Genomic DNA, 18161 nt, shown 5'->3' with positions numbered 1-18161 from the left:
GGTAGGAAAATATTGTTGTAAAGCCTCTTCTAGGCTGTAAAAAAAAAAAAAGAAGTCTGCAACACTGGGAGGGTTCGATTGCTTCTTTTCAACAGTGGCAGTCTCTGTGAAAGTTACTAAGGCTGACTCTCTGCCAGACCGCAGCTCCTCCCATCATACCCTGGCTGTCACAGTATTCACTCGTCTAGCACATTGTGTTCCATCACGGCTCATGGCTCCCTTCCTTAAATAGTGTGGAAAATTAGCTTTGAATCTTCAATTCCTGGACCAAGCAGTGATTCTGAGGGGAATTCAGATAAGTGCACCCTTCTGTCTCCAGCCTCTAACTCCAGTCTTCAATGTTTCACATATTCAAGGGAACATTGTAAACATGGTGCTGTGTCATAAAACCAATACCTAACTGAACCTGACAGCACGCTTTTCCATGGCAGTTACATCATGAAGTTGAGGAGAAAAAACTATAATAATGTCCATTACAGACTGGTCGTGTGATATTATTTCACACTATAATTAATACAGCATTTACTGCCAGAGGTAATTATACACATCTCCCAGTATATTTGTTATTTCATACTGTAAAAACATGCTTTGTTATTGCTTTCATAGAGGTAGCTTCAAATAGTCAACTAGTTAATAAAAGTGACAGTTGACCTCAGAAACTTGTAGTAGGCTAATCACGCATCATGTGATTGTGAAGTAATTGCATAAGTTGAGGTTGCAATCTTCAACATATAAATGACATTTTAAAACAATTAAGGGGTTATAACTATTCCAAGAAGTTTTTAAAATAGTGCATAAACAGCAAAGTATTACAGTACAGTATGTTCAGACTTTAAACTAGTAGTGAGTCTACCTATAATACATTACTTGTAAACATTGACTAACCCTATCCTTTATCCCTAAGTTTCAAAGACAGATAGTGACACTGTGGGCTCAGTCTGGCATCACCATTGCTAGTAATTCAGGCTGTACATTTTTTACAGGTTTCACAGATACTGTTAAATTTAGTATCACCCACCGATTCCCACTCATGCCAAGATTCTAAACGGCATGCTTTTAGTAACAAATTACCACATTCTTAAATCATGTTCCCTAAGCCAGGATCTAAGGACCTTGCCAACAAACATCCAAGCATCTTTATATATATATATATATATATATATATATATATATATATATATATATATATATATATATATAATATATAGACACAAACACACACACACACACATACTGAGCATCAAAAGAAACTTATCACTTATATTTGGATAAAATTCAGTAGGTGTGATCGAAAAATGCATGCACTGAATGCCTGCCTGCCACAGGACTCACCTGGGTCCTAAACTTTGCAAGGTTTGCTGACATTAAGGGGGTTTAAAAGTAGAGTTTTTAGCAAAATACAGGAGCAAATCTGTCCCAGGAGTTGTCCAGAAGAAATGTCCAAAAAATGGGAGCATCAAAGCAAATAAGGAAGTTGACAGGTCTGAAATGCAGTCACTCTCAACCAGAACATACAGCTCCTGCCTACACAGTAGCAATGTAAAGTTACTATTCTATATATACAGAACTGTAAGAAGTATACAAAAAAACTTTACTAGAATTATTACATTTTAATACTTCATCTGGCTTAACTTTTCTCCGTTTAGTACCAGCACGTCTCTCGATTCAATTAACTTGAAAGTTTATAAAGTAGAGTTTAGAATTTAAAGGCATAGTCGTTGTGGGATGTTGTGACAGGGATCGAATGTTTCTTGGTGTTAGATCTCAAAGGACTGAATGGCATGACAGTTTATTCCCAGGGTTAGGTGGAAGTTGGCCATCTAGAAAGAGGGCAGAGCTACAGTACACAAACTCAATGACCCGGAGAGGAAACGGTGTGGCATCCGCGGATTGGAAGAGCAAATGTGCTCGTTAACCAAGGGGTCATGACTGAGGGTATAAAAAGGGGGATGTATTAAAGTGATCTGCCCCTTTGTAAATGGGAAGAACAAGACCGAAAGGAGACCTGTATTGTGAACTGTGAGTGTTTTGTTTGTCATGTCTAAATTGTAATTGTTATAGGCAGATAACATGATCCAGAACTGTCACCAAAGGCCAGCACTAAACCGGACAACATCACTACACTTGTTTTCACAGAGGACTGTATTTTCGTCACAAGCACTAATTCACTCACTAACGAACTGTGTATGTGTTTTGTGTTACATGTGTGTATATAAAGAATGGTTGTGGGTCAAACCCGGGGATTATAAGTAATACACGCCGCTGTATTATTTTCTATCATTATTGTCTACTGTTTGTTTTGCCATCAGGCTTTGGAAAAGCAAAGAACATTAAAGACCATTGCATCTGAATCTCGTTGTCTGCCTGTTTCTTCTGCACTGCTGCATTGCTTCCACCTGTACACACTTACCCACTTGCTCACAGACATCCTTCAGTCTTTAATCTGCACCTCATGAGACAATGGCCACAGAACAAACGTGCAATCATTACAGTTACTTAAAGCTTTGTTTTTAATAAACTGCAAATGTGCAAATCTGAGGGCACAGCACACCCATGCAATGCTGCTAAGTTAATTGGGTAAGGAATTATTTCTAAATTGTGTTCATAAAGTATTTTTTTATTATAGTGTGGGTGTAGTTAGAACCACAAGCCCTGTCACACAGCAGCAAGGTCTACTGGGCCAGTCAGTGGTAGACAATGTAGACAATTTACGAGAGATTTTTTATGCCTTTTTTTTGTTGGATGGTTTTGGGTATGAATAATTTTTATAATTCCGACTTCAAAGCTGGGGGAAATGACCTAAAAAAAACAGTAGGTATAGATGCCCTTCTATATTTAAAACCACACAACAACAACTAACTATATATATATATATATATATATATATATATATATATATATATATATATATATATATATATATATATAAACATTTCCATTTTGTTTGCCACCTCACAGAGATAAATAGAAATATTTGTTGTCATCACGTTGCAAACCCAAAGCCGACAATCTGTGATGCCAGAAATAGTGGGGTCATGTTGTCACTCTGAAATCCTCAGCATGTGTCAGGTTCCAGATATCTGACATACCGCTGGAGCAGAATGAAAACAAGGCTTAGTCTGGCAGCTGGGCCTTAGAATTATCGATGTATCCAAGTTTACTGCACCAGCGCTTTGATTGCGGTAGAAACAGCCTTGTTTTGAGTTTTAAATGAAAGTTAATTTGACAGTTCACCTCATTTGTGTAACACTCACTCATGCCCTTCACTGGAAATTCAATTATTCAGGTAACAAGAGACTCTGCCCACACTACTTACACTATATTATGGTAATGTAAAACCTGCCCCATACAATTCATTATGCATTAAATAACAACTGTGGGATAGTAATTCAGCTAAAGCTCTTCAGAAGCAAAGTACAGTTTCAGAGAAACTGCAGTGTGATTTAACAGTTGGGAAACAGGAGGGGTCAGGGTCCTTTAAGACCCAACTTGACAAAGGTCTGAGATAAGTCAGCTACTAAGAACTGGATGAGTTTAGAAGGGCCAACTGGCCTCCTCTCATTGGTAAATGTTCTTATGTTCTTATTAATCTCAGCCCAGCCACATCCTCAGGAGATCCAGGGTTAGAGTAGCAGCTCAGCCACTTCCTCGCTGCGTGACCTTGGGTATTGATATTCTTGTGTCTCCTGTAGAAACAAGGTTGATCTCAAAACATTGTCAAGTTGGGTCTTAAGGAGGTTCAGCTTCAACAACATGACTAGATGATCCATTCCACACCATCAACACTCTCTGTGTGAAGAAGGGTCTTCTACCCTCTGTCCAAGTCCACTTAATTTCCAACTCTACTTTAGCTCTGCTTCCTGTATCAACTTCTTTTTAAAAAAGTTTTTAAAAAACGGAATGGAGAAGTATTTTTTAGGCAATTTCTGCATGCATAATTTGTATCCATAAAAGTGTCTGTCAGTGTGAATGATTCTTGCAGCTGAAAGCAGAGCATGACTAGTGGGCTGTGAATTCCAGTTTGCTTGGCGATTTCTGGGAATCCTGAAGTCCTGCCATTGTTACTTTATTACTCACTAAGTTCTGAGAGCTACATAGGCAGCTACAGATGGGAACTGAGCACATCTTCACATTAAACAAGTGTTCATATGATCAACAGACCCTTAAACTACTGCCTTGGATCTGCTGGTGACTACTCTTTATCAAGAGATTCAGTTAAACCAAGATGGAGATGCATCTTGAACTGTGATTTACTGACAAACGAGGGCTGCCATGTAAATACACTGTTCAATAAAAGAGGGACATTATGGGACTATTCAAACTAAAATTATGATATTGCTTTCTACATAGAAAATACAACACTGAGAAAAAATATGTTTTTGCAATCTCTTAAGCAGTTTAATTTTCCCAATTTTCTCTTGGGATTGATGTCCAAGGTCACATAAACTAAACTAATGGCAGTAAAAGTTTGGCTTTGTTGTCTAGTCAATGGCTAGGGAAGAACTATAACTAATTTGTAAGTCAGGACTATAATGTTTTGTTCTGGTAGTTACTGAAAGCTGGACAACATTAGTTATATTTCAGCATCAGAGGTTTTGATCAGTTGCAGCTTCGCAAATGAAAACGAAGGAAGACCTGGAAGTAATCTGACAGGCTGTAAACTTCCAAGGAGCTGAAAGGTCCAACATTTTATGGAACTGCTTTGTGGTATTCTATGATTCACTATGGAAGCCTGTTTATCTTCAACATGCCCATTCTTATATCCAAGGACACAGAAAGCAGTAGACAAACTGTAAGTATGGTTGTTTACCGCGAACTACACTAGAAACGTCTTTCCTGTTTGTTGGCTGGTCTGCAATAAATATAACTGCAAGTTAAAACACAATTCCCTAGGAATAACAGGGAATGTGAGAATCCATTCACCACAGCACTTTTTTTTTTAATATTACATTCTAAGGAACTAAAGTACAGGTAACCACAGCAGTCATTTGGGAAGACTTCCTCCACCCCTATAACAGAGGTTGAAATAAAAAACCTTGACCTCTCAGTAGCCAATATGACATGCAGATGACTAACAGCTATCTAACCCAAGCATTTTTATCAAAGACTTTAAGATGTGTGTTCAGTTTCTTTCAAGCATCCATCTGAGATTTCGGAATCCAGTTATTCAGATGTAATGCAAACATCATTCCCCAAATCCTTACTGATAAAGCTTTCAATTGTTGCAGTTCTTAATTTTTCAACCGCTACATCGATTGAGGGGAATGCGTCTGTAAACAAGATGACCATGTGACATTCCTATGATGCCCCGAATATGCACAGCATTTATTTTAAGCTTCAAAAGAGACAGAGGCAGTTTCCATCAACAAAGAAACTGCATAATGTGAAGGATTTACAGCCTGGCCTGGGCAGCAACTGCAGAAAGCCAGATTTGGAAGATTGAACTTCAGAGCTTGCAACACATCTCCCCCTGAGCTCACCCATTCAGAAAATAATTACACCACTGCATCCACTAGCAAAAACAAAACCCCCGCTAGCTTTGATGTTATGCTGAAAGCAGCACACAGCCATTTGAAAGCCTAACTTCAAGTAAGACTGCAAAAATGACTGTCAAACTAACCATGAATAGATATCAGTGAGTAATTACGAAGTAGTACAAGCCAGTATATCTCAAGTACATGTCTGTTTGGAAAGCCCTTCTCAAAATACCTCATAATTTAGGTAAGTTCAAGATGTAGGAGAATAGCAAGTTTGAAAAGGCAACGTTACTTCTGTGTACTGCAATAGATATAACTTAATAACTAGGAACCTGTGTAAATACAACATTGATCACAAAAGACCATAAGTAAGACAGAAAGGTAAGGGGCTGACTGCTATACTTTGTACCGTCCAAATAAGGCAAAGGCTACACATGACTGTATAGCACTGAAGTGAGTAACAAGAGGAAAATACAATTATAATGTAGTTTTTTGCTAAAGATGTAAGATTAAATGTTGTATTACAGACAAGTAGAGGCAATGTTACATAACCACCCAACCAATGTAAAAGCTAAATGTGTACAGTGCATTTACTAACAGAACCATGGCAAACCATTTAAAATAAAATTGTAACTGAATATAGACAAACACGCTTTATTTAAAAAGTAGCAATTGCTCACATACACATTGAAACATTTTTTCTTCTTTTTCCCCTCCTAACCCAAGCAAATATACAACTGATAACCCCCAGGTTTGGCACAGTTTAGCTTATTTCGCATCCAATCCCAGCTACCAACCATACTACCGATGCCCAGATGCCTAGATGCCTATTCATGACATGCTCTGAAAGGGTCACGGTATTGCATGAGAGATCCCTAAACCTAGAAATAAGACACTGCAAGTAGCTGCCTGCAATAACACAATCATTTTTTCAGAATTATTTTTTTGGTAACAAAAAGCAGTACCTTATAAAACTAAAGCATTCGTGTTTCTTCAGTTTAGTAGGTAATGCACTGCTTTTTAACGCAGTACTCTTTCTTGCCATGCATTCTCAAATCCCAAAGGAGAAAAATCAAAGCTTTATTTGTGTAGCAACTCTAAATCTCAACATGTATCCACAGCCAGTGGCCTTTTCATTTTTACCTTTTATCCACTTTCTCCGTCAAAGGAGCCATGTCTTTGCTGTGCCAAGTTAGTCTGTCTCTGCACTCTGAATCTCACTGGTTTATCACAGTTCTGGATTCTTCCACAGTGTGTAGTCAGTGTCTAGCTTAGTTCCCTTTATAAAAACATCTCTGGAAGCACCCATCGTCTCTGCCAGCTTTAAATACTGGACTCCTCCTTCCAATAATGCTGTCACTGGCTCATTACGAGCCAGCCCCCTTCTCTCTGTCTCACATTCCACGAAATCTGACAAAATGCAGACATACTGTCGGTGGGGGCGGGGAGTAGAGCTCCCGGTTGGACACTGTTACCTAAAGGGGTAAACCGTGTAATAAAGCTGTTGTGTGCTGTGTGAAGAGGACAGCAGATATAACTGACAGGCTTGAGTAGAAATGGTGGGTAACTTATCTGGAGAACTGTATAAAGGTATGCACGGAGGAACCACTGAGAGTCCATAGCTTGCTCTGTTAGTCATAAGTAATGTTTTCATTAGCATGCAATCACTTCCCACTGCATCCAAATCCAGTTTCAATGGATAATTCCAGCACTGTCAGCTGATCCTGTAGCTAGCGGCTATGCTGGTGCCACAATATGTCCCTTTTTAAAAGAGAGAGTTCCCTGTACAAATCCAAATCCTACTATAAAAATACAAAGGTTTTCTAAACCAAGACTGAGAGAGGCTTGAACAGAACGCCATGGTAACAAGTTCACAGCCAGCTCAGAGAACTTCTTTGTGGTTTAAACTGAACTCACAGAAGTTTGAAACTGGTCATCCCGCTCCCTGCCTTTCTTTGGCTCCACATTAAGAGACATTATCAGCAACTTCCTGATTGCTGTCTGGGGCCTCAGAATTAAAGGTAGCTGCAGCCACTCTCACGACTTTAGCAAGCATCACTTGATTCGGTGGTCTTGAGCAAATATTGGCCAACTCTATCTAACCTGCCTTTTCTTTTTAAGCAACATAAGCAAGTATAGCGGCTATGCTACATAGCCACTTAATAAAAATGTACTTGACAATATCCAGACCGTGTCCAGACTGGCACTCCAGAATTCAACACCAATGACCACAGCTTCCTGCTGAAAAACTAAAACATCCCCAAAATCTAGTACCCCCAGGCTAAATAATGGAAATAGCACATTTTATCACAAATGGATAAGCGGTTTTCCAGATCCAACCATGACATACATACATTCAACCACCTGTCCTTGTATCTGCCGGGGACAATAACAACCCAGTCCTCCAGTATCACCATTGGCCATGAATAATCTTACTTATTTTGATGCTTCTTGTCTGAAGTTCAAGCAATATTAAAGAAAGTGTCACCCTTCAGTGCTGGCATTGCAAGTACTTCAGGGCTGCCAGGCAGTTGGAGATTATTAGTCTGTCACATATAATGGTGATACAAAAACATGTGTGATTCTTGGTAGGCAAGATAACTATGAGCTCAGCATTCCTCTGGGCCCTTTCATTGCCACTTGGGGAAACACATTCCACTGTGTGTGTAAAACATAGTCACCTACATTAACGTGTATTAGCACCTTAAGTTAAGAACTGTCAGAAAAAAACATTTAGAAGTGAGTAGTTTTTCGAGATTTACAATTATACTGTATTTACAGTATAATTATACTGTATTTACAGTAATATTGTAAATCTCGAAAAACTACTCACTTCTAAATCTTTTGTAGTCATCTTTGTATTACTTTAGTATAAATACATGTTAATTTGGATTCATATGTTGTTTTTTTCTGACTTTATGTGAATGAAAAGACACACATTCTCCCGTTTTCCCATTGGAAATAGTGATATTTTGAAATATCACTGTCCTGGTCACAAAAGCAAAGTCTGTGGGGAATAATAGCCATGTTCTATACTTTTGAGGCATAAGCAATTAGGAAATAACACTTACTACCCAGGAACAAAAAAAAATGGGTTTTTTTGTTACACAGCGTAATCAGTAGCTGATCAGTCACGCATCCTCACGAGGTTTTAAAATCAAAAGTACAAAACCACAAAAAATGGCGGAGGCTTTACATCTGCGCTGCAAACAATAACAAGACAAATAGTAATAAAACAGCGCAAATATATATATATATAGGGCCGAGACACTCCGTCACAGTGCCCCAGCAGTCTGACTGTGGGGGTAATAAAAGAGTGTGCTTTTAATGGCTTTCAAGCAGCCACAGTACACCACAGCATCACGCACGCCCATTTGAGTTGTTTCTGACTTGAGCCCCTGGGATTTACAGCTGAAAGGAAACACTGGAATTTCCATAGACATGGCTGCCACTATGCAAACACCCCATTTGCCTATGAGCAGGGAAATGAAAATATTAAAAACAAGAACGCTGTCTGTGTGGGAACAACCTGTGTGCCTCCTTTCATATAAATGTTATCAGAACCCAGGCTCAAGGCAAAGAGAAACAGAAACAGTTACATATGCAGACGCATCAGCAAGGGACTGTAAGATTTTACTTTTGTTGATAAAGTGTACAGGGTGTGCAAAAAGTAATTTAGACTGCATGCTTGTTGACCTCAGTGGACTACTATCTTGACAAATGGATATCACTTTGCAATCAATTTTCCCAAATAAATAAAACTCAAATGCTGAAGTTTTTCCAGAGGGATACAAAATGCACTGTGATGGCCTGGCTGGATAGGATCAGATAAAATAGCTGCTGTTGTTTATTATAGGACTGCTAGCAAACCAAGTTGTGGTTGACACATCACAAAACCACCAACCCAAATGGCGTGTTTACAAGCAAACTCTCAGACAGTAAATGGGATGGGCAAAAGTAAGGATAAAAACTCCCTTTTAGTAACAATCTCTCCAGATCATTGCATAATTGAAGACGTTCTAACTATTATTATCAAATACCTCAAGCTAAGTGGTTAATTTTTATTGTAGGATACCATTCAAGGAACTTGACTGTCTTAATAAATTATGGAGATGCACTGAAGCCAGTATCTCAAAGCATATGGTAAACTCAATGTTCATATTAGCTCAGAGGCCGCAGTTCATTTCGTCCATGGTGTTTACGACCCTGTACTGTACATGGGTAGTCTACAAAACTAGGAGCCCTTATTGGGTATGTCAGAATAACGCATTTACAATATAACACTACCTTTGGTATGAATGTGGTTTTCTTCCTATCACACTCCCCCTGCTAGGTTTCAGGCCCTTCCCATTACACTGCATGACTGAAGACCTTTCTCTATACTGCATAAACTTCCTCTAAAACAGCTGACAGTACAGTCACATTCCAGAAGAATGAAGGTACAGATAGATCAGAGTTCAAAACGGGCCTTACTGGAAGCGTGAATAGCTGTGAACTATGTTCAGAATTGAAACTCCTGATTGGCTGCACACTAAACTGCAGTAGCAATATGCATTTAAACTGAGGTTGCACTGACTGGATCCTTGATGGCACAGAAAGAGATTCTGCACTCTTTACAGTGTTCTTTGATTCCATGCAATTCAAAGCATTAATTACAGCCAGATCGAGTAGGTGTTCTGTTTCACTGGGGATTTCTTCAGATGACATCAGCCTGTCTGCAATCAATTCAAGAACAGGTGCGTGTGTGCAGGCTGTCAGGAGAGCTCTAGGCAATTTACTGTGCTGACGTAGAGAAGGCTTGTGCTGTTAAATCAAAGTGTACCGCTATTCTGTTCACTGTCTGTACAAATGAATATAGAATACGAATTAGCAATGAAATGTCTAATCACATTTTGATAAGTAAAACTCAAATTAACGCAAAAATGTATGTGACATATAGACTGACAGACGTATAGACACCGCCATATACTGTATCTCCAGAATCTGATATTCTCAAAAAACTAAGCTAAATAGTTTTAATGATACTTTGATAAACTGTTCTCTACATATATAAACAAAGGTAAGAGTGACATTCGGACTGACGAGTGTACAGACAGACAGACAACCACCTTCTTATATCCCCAGAATATGACACTATTAATAACTCATGCTAAATGGTGCTAATAGAAGACATGATCAATAAGCACCAGGGGTGTCCTTAGCTGCTCTAAAAGATAACATTTAGATCCTAACAAAGCTGGTACTGAGTGCTCTGTGACAGCAAGATTTGTAAATACTGTTCTATTGTAAATTGTATCTGCAATTTAATTACGGTAGCAGTTTATTACCCTGAAGAACCCTGTGCAAATTAGCAGAGAATAGTATCTTTAATGGGAACAAATACTACAAAAGACCTGCAACACTGCATTTAACTTCCTGTGTACTACCATTACTCATTAGAATGGAATATTTTGGCTATGTTGTTTCCCAAGCCTAATTTGATTGACCTAAATAACAATGAGGTGTTTCTACAGCGTCAGTTACAGGACGAGCAAGCAGCTGGGCGGCAGACTGGGGGCAGCTCCAGTCAGGTGGCTCCTTGTCTCATTTCTCATCCATGTCATCGAACACACTGGCATGTTAATGTAGGAAATGAAGTGTAAATATAGAATCCACTGGGAGGAGATGCTTATAGAAATGACAGCAGCACATTAGCAAAGGCGAAATAATACTGAATACTATTCTGAGCGGGGAAAATCCTTTTTCTTTACCCTTTTATTTTACAGTAATAAGATACTCAAAACATGCCATCATTCTAAAGATACATGCTACACAAATATAACAACTAACATATTGGCAGTGAACTTCAATTTGATATGGCATCATAAGTGGAGCATGTTATTTCATATATATTAAATGTGGAGCATGCTATTTCATGTATATTAAATGATGTATTTATTTATTTTTTTACCTGGGCTAATGCAACAGGGTGGAGGCTGGGCAAAAACATGCAAACCGCAAGCGAGTTTCTGAACTACTATGCAAAAGAGCCAGGCTCCTCTGCATTCATGATTACAGAGCTTATAACCTCATCTCACCGACAGGACAGCACCGGCTGCGGCAGTGTATCACACAACACCTGCTATATTAATAACTAGAAATGGATGTTTTTGTGAATGAAAAAACCTTCACTTTGGCAAAAGTGAAAGACATCTTTGATAGTATGGTTTGTCACTGATAAGAACGATGTGGCAGTAAAAAAAATAAAAATACTGGACAATCCTCATAAAACTTCACACAGAACACAGCCATGTAACCAATATCAGGACAACGTCTCAGTGTAGCGTCTCCATCATGCACATTGGCCCACATTGTGTCAGAGATCACAGTCACATTTAGCCTGCAGCGTTTGTACAACCCCAGCAAATACGAAGTCAGTACATCAAAAGGTTGATGATACAAAATAATGCCCACATCTGAACTAGACCTACAGAATATAGCTGTGTAAAGAGTGCAAAGCCAACATTTCAAAGAGCTCGCTCTGTTATCCAGAAACCAAAAGTCAGATGACCACAATATGGCTCTTGTAAAAGCGCACAGGTGACAGGTACTGTTACATTTCACACAAGGGATTTCTGTACCACTGAAATAATGAAGTTAGTATTTCAAACTGCTGTTGAAAAAGTAGCAGCAGCATATTAATTTCCACAGTAACCCAAAGTGCTATTACCATAACATATTCGAACACTTTTACAATGACAACATCAGTGACCAAATACTTTATAGAACTCTGTTCTTAGACACTCGTCTCCCTCAGCTCCTGTAAAAGAAAACTGCAACATTAAACTCCAGCAGAACCGTACCCCCAGCCACCGTCTGCCTTTGGCTGTTTTCCAACTAACCCTCAACAAATCAAGCTGTCAGTCAGGAAAGGTGTCCTCAGCAATGCCCAGTGCTCACACACATGTTTTCCATGACAACACCCAATTCATCAGCAAAACATTTTTGGGATAACCATAATGTAAATCTTAAAAACACAAAAAGTAGAAGTCTTACTTCAATCTCGATACACCAATCTCTTCAGGTGTTTGTATCTCTTCTGCTGATATCTCTTCAACTGAAACAACAGTTCCTGAAACAAGAGTTGCTCTTCCAAAAGGACAGCAAAAAAGCTCCCTTCCCTTTGTTAACTGGGAGAAGGCAGGATTTCCTAGTAGTAGCTAAGCAGACCTGAACAAAGTAAAGGAAAAGCCACAGGGCCTAAAAAACCAACAGACTTTATCACAAAGAAAAGATCAGGGCTCTTCTGCCATGTGTTGCTTTTGTGTTGCATGAATCTCAATTCAACATAAGGGAAGGCCTAATGCTTTTCTGTAACAATGGAAAGTAAAGAAAAACTTTTTTGTGAAACATTCAGAGCTGAAATGCCATGCAACTACTGGTCCACATGCTAAAGCACTCTTTTTCTCACCCATATCTTTTTGCCAGTATGAATACATGTGACCCATGTCTATTCTGTAAAACATGCTGATCAACACCCAGGACTGGACAAAGCTAAGAAAACCACAGCATCATAATGTATACACTTCCCCTTATGGAGAACATATCAGGCATATATATAGAGGACACACCATGAACATTCATGGAGTATTGTAGTGCATTCTTTTTTATAACAAGTGCAATTTATGGAAAAGAAAGCATGCTTACGCCTATATTTAACAGAGAATTAATTTCCTTAGATCAAGCTCTGTGTCTGCTTGGCAACATAGCATAATTGTGAACAGTGCTACAGAGCAAGCACTCAAAAATGAGATCCGGTTAAAAGAAAACACTCAGAATATGAAAAAGTTATTCAATACTACATATAACACTGCTTATTATTCAAAACTACAGATACAACAATGCTTGTTGTTGGCATATTCCAAAATCTGAAACACAGAATAATGTGATACGAGAAAAGAAAATACATAAATGTTGGGACAATTTATACATTATTACATTTTGAATTTGAACTTTCAAAATCCTTCATGGTTTCAAGCAGTGACCCAATACAGCATATTGCAAACAGTCATCCTTATGTGTAGTAAATAAAACAATCAGATAGTGACCGCAAAACTATGCCAGAGTTATTCTTCTCATGACCCAATATAATTATTCATAGTGGTGGCTAATCCAAGGTTACCAAGACACAACATTTGACAGACATCAGCTATCTTTTTTAAACTTGTTTAAAGTTGCTGCAGTATGACAGCGACTATGTTATTAGACTTTTCTGCCAAGCAACAGTTTAATTTAAAATATGACCTGTCAGGACTTTGGCACAAGACAACTGCAATTTTTAAAACAGATATCAAGGGCCAATGCTAAAGATAACCATTAGATAATGTTTCTTATTTTAGAAAAAAAAAAAGTATGGTAGCTTGCCAGGTATTTACTATATATCGGTTAAAGGATTAGATAACAATTTGATTTTGTAATTCTAATTATAGTCTTTCAGTTATTGGTGACTAACTAACTCAAGGCAGTGAATGATCACTTGTGTAAACCCCACACAAAGGTTTAAGAGCAGGAATCGTCACATCTGGATAACATTACTCCCACAAACTGTTAAACAAATTCTTTCTGAGTCTGTTAGCTAGAGATATAAGTTATATATCTCAACTGCTTTTAGCTGTTCAACTTTATTGCAAGTCTAAAAAGGGACTTGTTTATAAAGCAATGGCCACAAAGTGAGAAACAGCACCCAGGGGATCTGTGACGTGTTTTCAATTATCTTGGAACAGATAAATAAACTGATAAGTGGGGATTTGTTGGCCATTTTACTGCACTCAGACCCTTTTCTTGAAAGATCTTGGTATCCTTGAGTACAAAACCACCTCTAAAGTGCAGTGTTTACCAAATATCAAAATGTTTCAGAAAAGATGTGAAAAGGGTTGTGCCAAACATATCATGGTTTCCATCACAATTTTATAGATGCATTTTTCATTTAAAAGGAATGTCCAGATGGAGTATATCTACCCCTGTCTCACCCAGCAAAGGAGCTTGGAACTTGGACTTGGTTTTCCAAGAATTTCAAACCCAGATTTCTTCCCTACCTGTTAGGTATAATTCTAGACCATGATGTTCTATTTCAAACCCTGATCACTTAACACAAGAGCACTGGTGAATATGGTTGTTTGCGTGTGGTTAACATACTGTACATGTACCCCAACCCTCATTTTGAAATGATCAGTTATAATATCTGAATAAAAATAAAGAAATGACATATGAGCGATATACATTTCAGTGGGCCTAGCAGACGAGGCTTTCAGACTGAAATCAAAGGGCAGAAGAAGTAAGGCTTAAGCCGTTACTTTCACTGTCGCACACATATACGGTGTTAGAGAAACCACAGACTTTAGAAAATACATTCGGAATCTTCAGGTTATTAGAAACAACGTCAGTTAATTAGAAAGGAACTTTTAAGTAACAGGAAAAGGGTTATGAGATAATTCTCCTGGAAGCGAGATGAACCGATAACTGACTCGCCCACAGTTCCACACAAAGGGAACACAAACATCTCTCCGTGACTGTGATTGGCCCACATGGGGTGCTGCTTTGGAGGGATATCCAAACAGGAATCTTTCCAGCCAATGTAATCAGTCAGGACCTAGCCAAGATCAGACTTGGCATGGACTTGAAAAGCACCAGTATTACCGTATTATATACAGTTATTTTAAGACAAGTCAGTAAAAAAAAAAAAAAAAAAAGCGATACAGCAATTAAGGCAACATTTTTTGTCCTGATTTTCCTCTATTGACAGCAGTGTAAAGTCTATATTAAGGCCACCCTGGTACTCAGTAATCACAACACCATCTGACGATCTTCCTGGTTTCACAAAAGTATGATCACTGATTGCAATTTAAACCATTCATTGCTCGGTTAATGACTATTTCTTACATAGTATGTGCATTAACCTGAATACGCTGCACAGCTTCTCATAGGCCACAAAGTGGCTCTGGAATGACGATGGATAATAACATATTACTGATGTCAGAAACATGAAAAGGGCATCTTTATCCACAACATGTACAATACCATTACAGGTGCCGAGTCAGAGTTTCATAAAAGTTGTTCCCAAGATATAGCCTTCAAGTCACTGTGATCTACATTCACAGCATATTTAACAGCTTCTTGTTTAATCAAATTTACATATTTCTATTTCATGTATTTTTTTCAAAACTACACAGTTCAGAGCTAAATAGAGAACAGAAATGCACTAAAGGTTTTATTGAATTATTTTGTATGCTGCAACAAGTAAGAATATATTCTAAAGAACATCCATACCAAGTTTCAAATACCAAGTTTCCCCACATAAGTTTCCTCTATACCCCATGCAGGATAATTGGCACAGCCCCAGTCCATGAAATTCCCAGTATCCATTCTAATAGGTGAGGAGGTTATTTTTGAGTGAGGCCGGTTTTCCTGTTCTATTATGGACACATACTGACCAGTGATACTGCTGGCATGCCAGTACCCTGAATCAAGGCGAAGAACATAGTTCTGTGGTAAACTCCTGAGCCCCAATTTATACATATTTCATCAGTGAGTTACAGCGTTAGCAGAAGTGAACAGAGGTCAGTCATAGGTGCTACTGTCATTCTGATGGGTCCTATCAAAGAAACTCCAGGAACAGCTGTAAGTGTTTACCACTCTAATCTGGATCAGGCGACGCAGACAATGCCATTCCTCGTATCGCTCTGATTGCAAAGGTATATTTATTAGCCATCACAATAAAGATGGGTTAATGCTTCTTAAGTACTAAATCCTGTAATGAAATCACATATAGGCTTCTGCCACTATACTAATAGTCCAATTTGTCAAATTAATGTGCATTCTTATTTATATGGGGTTATGCAATGTTTTGTGTATTGGCCTTAAAAAGAAAAAGTTAGACAGACACTACAAAGTTATGCGATCTCAAGTGTAAATTTATCATACACAACTGATATAAAATATATCGCTAAATAAAAAAAAAGGTGTTTTACAAAATACACACAATCTTGGTATATATCAAACACATAATATGTAATCATTGCAGCCTTAATTTGTTTTCATTTAAGGGAATTTGTGCTGAGATAAATCTGTTAAACTGCAGTAATTTGCAAAACCCTAATGAAAATATTCTATAATATGAATTGTTAGACAAGGGCTTTATACTTTAAAGTTACTTGTTTACTACAGGTATACAGCACGTACATTTCTCAGTTCCAAAGTAACCAGAGCTGAACTTAGGACTGTTCCTAGTTACTGGCCACAAAGGAATGCTGTTTCAACAGCTTAAAAAGGGAAAGTATGTCGACCCCCAACTGAAAGTCGGAACTCACAGCTAAAAACATGTTACCAGTCTTATAGCTGATGAGGACGATAAAAAGTCCTCTTCACAAGAGAACATAAAAACAACTTGTACTTATGAATTGGAGGCACTTGCCTTAACACTAAAATAGGGCATAGCAAACCCATGAGCAGCCAGGACGTCACAGATTCAACTCTATGAGTCAGCAAGTGCTTTGACATGTTTACCATCATAAAAGCACAGCGAAGTGTAATAATGCATTGCATGGTAACGCATAGGGAAGAACTGTAAAGAACTGTAAACGATGATAAAACACATGAAACAACATTGTAAACTCTGATAAATGCATAGTATAACCATATGGAAAGTATGTTACCGTAAAACCGTAAAATGACTGTGATAAACATTTATAAGTGAGTATAACCAGCGAGTTAGAACCGTAAAGCTTCCAGGTGCATACAGTAAGTGAGTGCTGCTTAAAAACATATATTAGTGCTTACAACATTGTAGCAGCACAAGCAGACAGTATAGCAAGACGCAGCTCTCTGCGATACGATAAAAAAAAAACTCAAACCATGGTCGACTTATAAAGTATATGAGAGGGACCAGACAGAATGAGTTTTATCCTGGTTTGACAGAAGCATTGAGATCCAGAATTCATGATAATGCAGTACTGTGAAATGAGTGTCTCCCACTGCTGCTCAATAAGCTAATACAGCACGTGGAAGGCTTTGCTCTACAGTCTCTGCTAGAGGAGTAGGTGTACAGTATGTTACCAGTTATTGAATATTCTAATGAAGAGTAGCTGGGGTGAAAATAAGCATTTGAAATCTGTTCCCAAATGTATGATTATTGCAAAATACAGCAGTTTAATTTGTGGTGGGTTTAACAGCTAACCCACTTCAATTTTGATCCTTAAGTTAATTTTCAAAGGCTTACTTTATCATCCTACAACAAACCAGCTGGCCCTTTTTTAATGTGAGTACAAAGACAAAGGCACAATTTTAGAGAGGAATCAAATAATCTTAAACTGTGTTAAATTAACAAGCCACAACTCGGAAAAATAACGTAATTCCTTTTCTTGTGTAATGTTTTTTTTTTTTTTTTGGGGGGGGGGGGGGGGGGGGGGGGGGGCTGGATTCAATATGATTCTGAAAATATCACTTGCCAAAAGAGATGGCTGTGGACCGTATGTAATAGTGTACATACTTTTAACTCTGGTACGTAGTGTAGCAGTATGTACAATTCCCCATTAATGGCCCAAAAGTGAAATTAAATAAAAATGTTACCCATGCACAGAACTCCATAAAACGTAAAAAAAATAATACAATTTAGCAAACAATAAAACACACACCACACACACACACACA

The 18161-nt window shown here is 38.2% G+C and overlaps 1 protein-coding gene across 44 annotated transcripts in view; it reads right to left on the bottom strand.

The window, feature by feature from the left end:
• The window catches only part of LOC121321895 (sorbin and SH3 domain-containing protein 1-like), a 138982-nt gene that overhangs the window by 81584 nt on the left and 39237 nt on the right, over nucleotides 1–18161 (bottom strand). For 29 of the 44 annotated variants that reach the window (XM_041261245.1, XM_041261236.1, XM_041261251.1 and 26 more), the window contains exon 1: nucleotides 6621–6778. The exons of 3 other annotated variants lie outside the window; for them this stretch is intronic. In XM_041261245.1, the coding sequence (XP_041117179.1) occupies nucleotides 6621–6652 (32 nt within the window). In that variant the 5' untranslated portion in view covers nucleotides 6653–6778. Of the gene's footprint in view, nucleotides 1–6620; nucleotides 6779–18161 lie in introns of those variants that run through there. 12 more of the 44 variants (XM_041261269.1, XM_041261270.1, XM_041261276.1 and 9 more) reach the window with 2 other exon arrangements.

This window comes from Polyodon spathula, chromosome 10 (genome assembly GCF_017654505.1).
Source record: "Polyodon spathula isolate WHYD16114869_AA chromosome 10, ASM1765450v1, whole genome shotgun sequence".
In the NCBI taxonomy this organism is placed as follows: Eukaryota; Metazoa; Chordata; class Actinopteri; order Acipenseriformes; family Polyodontidae; genus Polyodon; species Polyodon spathula.
Note: the sequence above shows the minus strand (reverse complement) of the source record. Positions and strands in the feature narration are given on the sequence as shown.